This window comes from Chelonia mydas, unplaced genomic scaffold (assembly GCF_015237465.2).
Source record: "Chelonia mydas isolate rCheMyd1 unplaced genomic scaffold, rCheMyd1.pri.v2 scaffold_78_arrow_ctg1, whole genome shotgun sequence".
NCBI lineage: Eukaryota > Metazoa > Chordata > Testudines > Cheloniidae > Chelonia > Chelonia mydas.
In genome coordinates this window covers 55,341-66,453 of record NW_025111282.1, presented here as the reverse complement: position 1 = coordinate 66,453, position 11,113 = coordinate 55,341, and the positions used below count along the sequence as shown (strand labels likewise).

At 43.7% G+C, this 11,113-nt stretch overlaps 1 protein-coding gene across 1 annotated transcript; it reads left to right on the top strand.

Moving 5' to 3' along the window:
- Positions 1-941: 941 nt before the first annotated feature.
- Positions 942-1,880, top strand: LOC102938951 (olfactory receptor 52N4-like). The gene has a single exon (XM_007053434.2). The coding sequence runs from the start codon at positions 942-944 to the stop codon at positions 1,878-1,880; it is 939 nt and encodes a 312-aa protein (XP_007053496.2).
- The last annotated feature ends 9,233 nt before the right edge of the window (positions 1,881-11,113 follow it).

Here is an 11,113-nt window from a genome sequence, read left to right as displayed (position 1 = left end):
TCTTTCTATCCATGTAAATCTCCAAATCCTTCGTTATTATCATTTACCTTACAGCCTCAAATACCTCTTGTGAAAATGAGTTCCTCTGTCTAATTAGGCATTGACCGAATAAAGCATTTGTATCCATTGGTTTTGATTTTTCTACTTTTCGGTTTAATTTAATGTCCTCTTGATCTTGTGTTATGAGACAGGGAGATCACAGTCTCCATCTACTCTCCACCAATCTGTATTTCATAGACTTTTCTCATGGCCCCTCTAATGCACCTCCTTGGTGAGGTAAATATCCCAGACTTTACAACCTTATCCATATAAGAGTTTCCCCAGGCCCTTGACCATTCTTGTTGACTATGCCGGAACCCCTCTAGTTCTATAATAACAGGTGTGGAAAGGGTGCCCCGTACTTCACAGAGGAGGCCAGAGGAGCGTGAAACATTGACTGATTGATCTCATGGCATTTTATTTCCTTTATGGTTCCCCATCCCATTCCTCCTGCATCCCAATGTTTTCCTTAGTTTCTGGCCATACTTGCACTGTGAGCAGGGGTTTACAGAGCTGTGTACCATGATGCCAAGCTCCCTGTCCTGAGTTCAGACAGTTAAAGTAGAACCTTGTAAGGTGTTTAAGGAATTCATGCTTTTCCCTCCAATGGGAATGCACATTGCAGTTTTTGACATTGAAGTCCACCTGCCATCATGCTGCCCATTCACCTTGCGTGGTTAGCTCCCTCTGAGGACTTCTCTGGACATGACTATGACCTAAATAATCTGGAGCCATCTGCAAATGTTGTCATCTCACTGTTCACCAATCTTTCTCGAGTGTTCATAACTATACAATATTTATTGTACTTTTTCTTATAAAACATGTAACCCTCCTCACTCTGCTTCTTTCCCTTTACAGACATCTTGAGCATTTCTGAGCCCAAACTACGCACAGACCACCTCATGGCGGCTTTCAACCTCAGTGACTATGACCGTTCATCATTCATCCTAACAGGCATCCCTGGCCTGGAAGCTGCTCACATCTGGATTTCCATCCCTTTCTTTACATTCTACATTATTGGCCTGTTGGAAAATTTCATGGTTCTGTTTGTTGTAGGCAAAGAGCAGACCCTGCATGAACCAATGTACCTGCTGCTCTGCATGATGGGGCTCACAGAAATCAGCGCGTCTACTGCCATCGTGCCAAAGGCACTGTGTATATTTTGGTTCAATTTGAAAGGCATTACTGTGGGTGGCTGTCTCACCCAGATGTGCTTCCTTCACGTGATTTCTGTGACACATTCAGCCATCCTCATGACAATGGCCTTGGATCGCTATGTTGCCATATGTAACCCTCTGAGATATGCCACCATCCTCACCAACGCACGAATAGCTAAGCTAGGGCTAGTGTGTTTGACAAGAGCTGTTCTCTTCATTCTGCCCCTGCCTCTGCTCCTGAGCAGGCTGCCATTCTGTGCCAACCGCATTATCGCCCACACGTACTGCGACCACCTGGCTGTGGCAAAGATGTCGTGTGGGGACATCAAAGTCAACAGGATATACGTCTTATTGTTAGTATTTATAGTCCTTGGGTTTGACCTGACAGTTATTGCTGTGTCATATTTTCTGATAATCAGGGCTGTCCTCAGAATCCCCTCCAAGGAAGCCCACCAGAAAGCCCTCAACACCTGCACAGCCCACATCTGTGTGATTCTGATTTCTTGTACTCTTGCCCTCTTCTCTACTCTGACACACTGGTTCAATCAGGGCATCACTCCCTATGTACACATCATCTTCGCCAACCTTTATTACCTCCTCCTTCCTATGCTCAACCCTATCGTTTATGGTATCAAAACCAAAGAGCTTCGTGATAAAGTGCGCAAATATATCTGCAGAATGTGATCACCTGGGGCCACTGACTCCAAACCTCTGTGACATAACGGGGGTAATGATATCTCCTCATTAATGAAGGGTGTTCTATCCAAGTTTGGCTGAGCTCATCATTGTGGAAGTTCACAGACATTAAAGCTTCTCACACCTAACATCTTATCACTCCATCACCAAGCACTGCTCTCTCTGTTGCTGAGTTCCCTCTCTCTGACCATATCCTGATCACTTTCAGTGTCACCCATCAGCCCCCACCTCTACACACCATGTCACTTGGCATTCCTTTTACTTCCATACCAGCAGAAGACACTGCAGCTTTTTGAAGCAAGGTGGCTTCCCATTAGACCCTGTGTGAACAGCATTCTTGATCAGTTTGGTGAAATAAAGCTATGCTTTCTGATAGACAAAAAGAAAAGAAAAGGAAAAAAAAAGAAAGCAACTATAATTCTGAACTTCTTTTTCATAACGACAGTGATCTGGTGAGCAAAATTTACCTGATTTTTCTAAAACCAATAATTCAGGAAGCCCGGAGGGTAAACCAAATGTTTCCATTGGAAAGTGCTAGTACAGGAAAGCTGCTGCAGGAATTGAGGACATTCTACTAGAACTTCTTGCTGAGAGTTGTGAAACTGTGTGTTTTTGAGAACTGGACCATGTTACCCTAGATTTAAGGGGTGTGTAGCCCAGAACGTGATCAAGCTAATTGCAACCATAGGGTGTGCATTCAGTCACTATGAATTAATAAAAGAGACCATCACATAGTTAAGTGTTAATTGGAAAGCAGGCTTTTAGATGCAAGGTTACAATCTAGCTGGCAGTTTCTGCTAATCAGAATGGGAGGAGTGGCCAGACAAGTAAATATATGAGAAAGAAATTAGATAAATGGATGCAAACCTTGACTTTAGATGCCTCAGATAGTAGAAGTTTTTTGAAAGTTAGGAAAAGTGATGATCCAGTAGGGGTCACTATGACCTATGTGTTTTGTAGAAGTTATAAAAGATTACCTAATACAGAGTACTTTGGAGCAGCCCTCTGAAGCCATCTTTAGAGATGTGCTTTCCTGACACTCTTTCTCCCTGGTGGGTGAGCAACTGGCCACTGAGAACCTGCTGTTAATTGCTCAATACTGTTCCAGATGTTAGGTAAATATGTGGGATATTCTACACCTATTGCTTATGTCTCTGTGTGCTTAAATATAAGAAACTGCAGAGTTAGACAAGAGCATGTTTACTCGTATTTCATCCTTGATCAGACAGAATTGCTGTGTTCTCATTTATTTATTTCTGACACTGCCTGGAGTGAAAGAGTTAAGTTGCCCCCCTGGGGGTTTTGAAAAACCTGCGTAACATTGCTGTGTTAAACTATGAAATCGCCTCGGAGACTAATAACTTATCACTTTTCATAGACAATTTTGGAGTCACTTTCAGCTAGAACTTTCAAAATACATACTAACTATTCCCATTGTCCAAGGCATCATATGTAGGTGTCGAGATTTCATCTTGGACTTTGTGAAAGAGTTGAAACAGAGACTGCCATCAAATGTCCAGGTGATTAGGGAGGTGGTGGAATCTCCATCCTTTGAGGTTTTTAAGGCCGGCTGACAAAGCCCTGACTGGGATGATTGAGTTGGTGTTGGTCCTGCTTTGAGCAGGGGATTGGACGAGATGACCTCCTAAAGTCTCTTCCAACCCCAATCTTCTATGATTCTATGATTGAATCGCTTGCAGTAGTAAGTCCTTCATGGCCTATATTGGTTGATTTCTCACTTAGCCATTGTTTCATGGAGACCGTGGACAGTTGGAGCAGCAGTGGACAGTTTTGCCTATGGTTCACTGTCCTCTTACTCAGAACAACCATGGAGAACAGTTTTGTGTTGAAGGTCTCAAACATATGGATGCCACAGGGGACAAAGGTTTTAGTGAACTTGACTTGTTTCTCTTTCATTGCTGTTGCTACCAAAACTGTGCAAGAAGATACAAGAGGAACTTTAAGAAAAGATTTGTCATGTTAGGGCATGCATGCAACAACATCTGTTGTGAAGCATTTGCACCAGCAAAAGAAATATTCACACTGGTCACTGCTGATATATATGGCCAGCAGCAGAGGCATTCTTCTTCTTCCAGTGATGGGAGCGAGGATGAAATGTTGCCTTCGAGAGATTAACAGTAACAAACTAATTCAAATCAAAATATGGACACTGACTACCTTTGAAGAATGCATTTAGAAAAAAAAATAATAATATAATGGTCTTGCTGTTTTTACACTACTTATGTTTTGGGCTCCTTTTGGCTATTTTACACCCTTACAGGCCATTGTTTTTTTTTATTTAAACACCTGCCAACCCTCAGTCTGGATACAAGGACCAGTAGTGGGGTTTTAATTTTGAATTTGATTGTCATCTCATGGCTTTGTTGCTAATGTGGACAAACTCCTGCTAGTAATAAAAAACAAAGAACCCTTTGTTTCAAGAAATACATTTAAGTTGATTTCAGCTACATTTAGATTACTTTTGAAGTGATTTGGGGCTCTTAATGCAGTAGAATTCTGTCAGACCTGAGCAGCACCTCAAGCTGAACTGGACGCACAGGAGAAGCATCCGGAAGCACAAGGGCCAGAGAAGCAGCCCCGGAGGCAGAGGTGGGCCAGAGCCAGGGAAGCAGCACTGAGCCAGAAGAGCCAGAACGAGGCTGGAGGCAGAACAGCAAGGCTGAGGCAGCGCTGGGGACCTGCAGCTGGAGGAGACCAGAAGTCAGGGCTGGATCGGAACAGACCAGCTGCGCCAACAGGGAGAGAAGGCTGAACTACAGCGGGGAGCTTCGGGTTCAGAGCCAATGTAGCTATTCTATTGTATGTCAGCCATGCTGCAAGTAACATGACAGCCAAGCACAATGGGAAGAGCAAGGTGGGGCCCTGGGCAGAGGGCTCAACACAGGGAGATGTCACCAGACTCCAGGTCCCTGAAGGCTCTGAGGGGAGGGTAGCTGCTGGGGAGAAAGGTCCTGCCTGTCTGAAGGTGTGTGGCCACTGCCAGACCAAGTGTGTGACCCAGGGTATCACCGCAGCACAAGCAGAGCCTGGACAGGAGGCCTGGGACGAATGAGGAACAGACTGTGAACTTTCCTAACATCCCAGAGATGGTGGTTTGTAATGTCCCCATCCCCAACAAGTGGGGTTCCTTATTTCCTTGAATCTTTCCCATTTTTTCCTTATTTTTCTTCTAGTTGGTGTTTTCTAAATTATATTAGGTTTGAGTTTAATTCAGTCATTAGGGGGTCAGGGAAGCATCTGGTGTGAAGGGAGTAACCCAAGTGGGGACACCCTAGCCCAGAGACTCTTATAATATAAAACCTTTCCCCCCACCTGTACTATTCTATTATGGGGTTTGAGGATGAAAACTGATATTTTGTCTTTGGCCTCTTGAACAGATTTCATAAACAATGAAAGCTTCTTCAAGGACTTGACTAGAAAATTGATCAACAACCAAAATGAATCCTAGAATCGTAGAAGATTAGGGTTGGAATAGACCTCAGGAGGTCAGGTAGTCCAACCCCCTGCTCAAGGCATTACCAACCCTTACTAAATCATCCCAGCCAGGGCTTTATCAAGCTGGGCCTTAAAAACCTCTCATTTTGGAGATTCAACCACCTCTCTAGGTAACCCATTCCAGTGTATCACCACCCACCTAGGGAAATATTTTTCTTAATATCCACCCTAGACCTCCCCCACTGCAACTTGAGACCATTGCTCCTTGTTCTGCCATCTGCCACCACTGAGAAGAGCCAAGCTCCATCCCCTTTGAAACCACCCATTAGGTAGTTGAAGACTTCTACCAAATCCCCCCTCACTCTTCTTTTCTGCAGACTAAATAATACAGGTTCGCTCAGCCTCTCCTCATAATTCATGTGCCCCAGCCCCGTCATCATTTTTATTGCCCTCTGCTGGACTCTCTCCAATTTGTCCACATCCTTTCTGTAGCAGGGGGCCCAAAAACGGGACGCAATACTCCAGTGCTGAACAGAGGGGAAGAATCAATTTACTCCATCTCCCTCTTTGATCTCACTGCTTCCTCTCAGATTTTAGACACAATGAAGGCACCCACAGAAATAATTCTCCTGAACAAAAAAGGCCGCTGATGTTTATGAACCTTCAACTTTCAAGAAATTATTGGAAAATTTTAGTTCAGTTTTTCTCATTGTGCTTCAAAGACAGATTGTGGAAATGGTAAATGTTCTTTCCAAACTGCCGCAATCCAAAGACACAGACCTGTAGTAAAAAGCAGCAGTATTACTTTCCAAAGCCACTGAACTTGTAGCTACATTTCAAGTTGAGTTGAAAGGAGCCAAACGTTCAGCAGGTAAATGATCAGGAAAATGGGTCAGACAAATGCAGTCTGAAGAGAAGTGCTTGAGAAGGGCAAAAAGGCAGGGGAGCAGCTCATTTTGTGGCAGACCAGAGAGGAAAGGAGAACAGCTACCAGCAGCTCCAAGGGAGTTCAGCTGAGGGAAGGCAGAATTTCTCCCTGAACAACTGCCCAAATGTCCCTCTCTGAGGGAAGGGAGGGCCTGCTGCAGGGATGCCCTGAGAGGGAAGCATTCATCTCTCATCTGAATGCTGGACTTGATGGATCCCCTTTATTTGCTGTTTGCACTATCCCAGCATCAAGAAAAGGAAAATGAAGTGCTTTATAAAAAGAGATTGGTCAAATAAACCTCAATCTACCATATATGGAGAATTAAGGTGGCAATCAGCTAAAAATCACCACAGTTAAATTAAACGTGGATACTACGTAATAGCAACTGTATTAATGCTGTATGCACTATTGCTGTATGGCATTATTGCTGTGAGTCATTTACAATGTGCATAGCATTGAAAAAACTCTTTCACCAACACACAGGTGAAAATCAACAAAACAAATAGTAGCAAACAACATGAAGGCAAGGGGAAAAAATGTGGTAAACAATATGTTACATCATACCTACAAAAAGGGGAAACGATTTCCCTGTTAGTACCAGTCATCATTTGCGTGAGCGACACTGCATCCTAACGGAGGCCCATGTTATTCAAAACAATCTTGCTCAGTGTCTGGGTACCAACACTACATCCTGACACAGCAATATTCGATAAATTGGTGACTGTCCATTCAGTAGGCTCTCTGGAGGACAGCATCCATAAAAAACAACTGGATCTACGTCAGCTACTGGTGTATCACAGAACAGTGCAACCCCTGGACCAAAGAAACTAGACATTCCTGTTTCCTGCCCAGTAAATTTTACCAGAGGGCATCAACCAGCTGTAAGAGTAACCTATAACATGAATGGACAGTACTGTGTAATAACTAATTACAAGACGTTTATATAGAAAGGCCTCTTTTGTAAGGTCACTACTCCCAATGTCTGTTTCACGTCTCATACACATAGCACTGTGAAACACACTGTAACAATGCCTATCCCAGTATTTCCAAACACTCAGGCTACTCGTAGGGATGATACAGGTGATAAGTCTAATTGCCCTAATAAAAGTGTTGCTGTCTGCGGCACCAAAGTAAAAGGGCCAGACGACAACACCAGATTGGAAAAACATAATTATGCTTGGGTATAACGTGGTGTTGTATGTAAACATACATACTGCACATATATACACATATGTCACAAATATAAAGGGAAGGGTAACCACCTTTCTGTATACAGTGCTAGAAAATCCCTCCTGGCCAGAGGCAAAACCCTTTCACCTGTAAAGGGTTAAGAAGCTAAGGTAATCCCGCTGGCAACTGACCCAAAATGGCCAATGAGGGGACAAGATTCTTTCAAATCTGGAGGTGCGGGGGGAACGAAGGGTTCTGTCTGTCTGTGTGATGCTTTTGCTGGGAACAGATCAGGAATGCACCCTTACAACTCCTGTAAAGTTAGGAAGTAATCTAGCTAGAAAATGTGTTAGATTTTCTTTTCTTTAATGGCTTGTAAAATAAGCTGTGCTGAATGGAATGTATATTCCTGTTTTTGTGTCTTTTTGTAACTTAAGGTTGATCATTGAAACAGTGACCTTGTGAACTATTCCACTGTTAAAGATAGCGAGGGTGGAGGGAGTTTGTATAATGAAGGTATCCACAAGCTACTGTGAGTGGCACCCAAACCCTACAGAGGGGCAGCAGAGCCCACAAAGCTCAGAGGCAGCATCTGATCCCTCTGAAGCATCTGGCACTGTTCACTGTCAGGGACTCTGATCTGATCCACGAGGGAAGGGTAATTAAGTGAATATTATTAAAACCCTTCGAAGATGGGACGTGGTCTCAGCAGGGGAGTATGTTGTGTATGAAACAGTTACAATCCCTCTCCCACTGAGCCCAATTTCAACCAGTGTCTTAGAGGTGAAAAGCTGAAAATAGCATCACCCGCCCTGTGAGACACCAAGTCTGTCTCAGGGGATACAGTATAAATTTCTTATACAAATCCCACTCAATAGTTAATAAAGTGAATATCTCATGCAAATGTCTGATACAGGTAAATACCCAGGTGGCAGCTAATGAGAGGAAGAGGAACATTCACAGCTGCAAGTTTTCTGGAGATCAGGAAATCTGGGGTGACTAGGGGACTTTATATATATATATATACATACATGAGCCTGAGAGATGCAGTTCCTGCACTTTGGATGTCACATTCATTTCTCTCTACTACACAACCCCAGTTACTGGCTTGACTCTGGGTGCTCATGTTTATGATCTGGTGCTGCTGTTGTACAAATGCTCAGTATTGAAATTCTTTTTCATTGGGAAGGGTCTGGGTTACCAAGGAGTGGTTTAAAAGGCTGAGTTTTTCCTGCCTGTGGATTATCGGCCCTTTACAGAGTAAACAGACAAACACACGCTATTTGGGAAAGTCCCCTTCTTAAGACGAATTACCCACTCTATCACTTCGAGTGCACAAGGTGGGGGCCTGCAAGGATTCTCCAAATTAATACTGACCACTCCAGGTGTTACCCGGGGTTCTTTCAACCCACAGCTCTTGGTAACTTTTACTCTGTGCAAGGTGGTGTCAGGAAATAAATCAGGGGAGACACGGCCGTCCGACCGATAGATGGCTGGCACAAACAGGACAACACAAGGCTGCTTTCGCTTGACTTGACTTAGACTCAAGCACTAACACACGTCCGCAAAAGGTTAGTAAAACACCCCCAACCCTTGATAATTACCAAAGCTGAGTGTGGCTCTCGAGTGGCACAGCGGCAGGCTTCCGGTGGCCAAATCTTCCGTCTGCCAGTGGGGACTGCAAGATGTGTCCAGAGAGAGAGTCCAAAAACAAGTCCAACTACCTCAAACTTTTCCCCCTTATTTATACATTAGTCATAGAATGACATTTCCCTTAAAGAAAACTTGTTAAGTAAGCAGTTTCAATAGTCAAGCAAGAGGTTCCTTCTGATTATCGATTAACCAGGGGTGGGTTTTTCCAGACTTTTCAGCCTTGAGGCCCCAATAGACATTCCTGGGGCACATCCTGCTCTTCGAAAATGCGTGTATCAGCCACTTCAACACAATTCCTATCAGGAAGGACGCGGGGTCAAGCTGCCCTTTCTATGACACCCAAAACTTCCCCCCACATTCCTAACTTGGTCAAACTGAGAGTCCTGAATGATCAATTTACAGCCTGCTGACTTGGCTGCTTTTAGCAATAAGCCATAGTGGTTTCAGGCACTTTACTGGTTTGCAAAAGTCTCCCCGTACACAGGTTTGTATTAAACTCCCAAGGTTACAGCTTTTCTCTGACCTTGGACTGGTAGATGCTGCCACCACCCAAGTGCAGAGCCCCTTTGAGAGCCCAGGAAGGCGCACTTGGGAATTCCTTCCTGTGGGGTACCCTCAAGCCCTTTCACTGCCCCCCCCCCCTTTCAGGGAAGTGCTGAAAAAGGAAAAAAAAAAGGAAATCAGCTGTTTCCACCAGCTAACTAAACAACATGTGTGCAAACCTCTTAAGACACAACAATCCAATTCTGTTCTTAAAAAAGGTAAATTTTATTAATAAAAAAAGGAAGAAAGTACATCTGGGAAATCAGACTATTGCTAAATTTTAAAAGAACAACTACCAGGATTAAGCACCAAGAATAGCTTTCTTGAGGTCCATCTTAAAGGTTACAAGGAAAACAAAAGCACCTGGGGTCAGCACAGAGGAATCCACAAGCCATAACAAAAAAAAAGAGAGATAAATCTAATGGCATCTTCCTAGACATTTCCTGATCTACTTAAATATCTGGGGTTTTAAATTTGAAGTTTCTAGGTATGAGACTTATAATTTTTTCGCACCTGGCCCAAGCGTCTTCCAGCAGAGCTGCAGCCCTGTCCGCCTCTCCCTGGGAGAACAACAACAGCCAGACAGAAGGGGAGTCTTTTTTCAATTTTAAAAAGTTCTAGCCTCCCCATTGTCTCTTTTGGCCAGGCGCCCACTCACTTCCTCTTACCTATGCATAGCAGTGAGACTTTTTAACCCTTTACAGGCAGAGGAATTAGAGAACAGCTACTAAGAAGGATTTTATAGCTACTAGCTGGGTGAGTGTCCATAAAAGGGAGCTCCCCCCCCCCCCCGACTTCATTTATTATACCCCTGCTCTGTGCTGTCTCCCCAACCTGGCACTGATCCAGCTATTGTTTGTCGGTTTGGGAGACCATCATTGGCAGGATACTCCTGTTCTTGAGGAGAGAGGACAATGTTAGACCCTATTGGTTTCAGTACATTGCATGTGAAATTCTCTTACTTTTGCCACTAAGTTACACAAGTTTCAAACTCCTGGGACCTGATTTGGATCTCAGTTACTGCAGCGTAAATCCAGAGTAACTTCAATTAAATCTTAATATTCATACCACACTGGAAAAATTACTTAGACAAATGAGATGTCTTCAAGTCTCCAGGGCCTCATGAAATTCATCATACTCAATTAGCTGACTGAGGCCATTAGTGATTATCTTTGAAAAGCCATAGAAGATGGGAGAGATTCCAGAAGACTGGAAAAGGGCAAATATAGTGCCTATCTATAAAAAGGGAAATAAGGCCAACCCAGGGAATTACAGAATAGTCAGCTTAACTTCTGTATCTGGAAAGATAATGGAGCAAATAATTAAGCAATCAATTTGTTAGGGGGCTTATTCCTTCACCCACTTACTTCCCTGGTCCTCGCATGAAGAGAGAGAGCAACAATACCCAAAGTCCAAAGGTGCAAACAATTCGATGTTTATTGGGGTGAACTTCCAGCAAGCATGATTCCAG

Excerpts from the sequence above, each read along its gene's own strand:
- LOC102938951 (XM_007053434.2), top strand. The coding sequence starts at position 942 with ATGGCGGCTTTCAACCTCAGTGACTATGACCGTTCATCATTCATCCTA.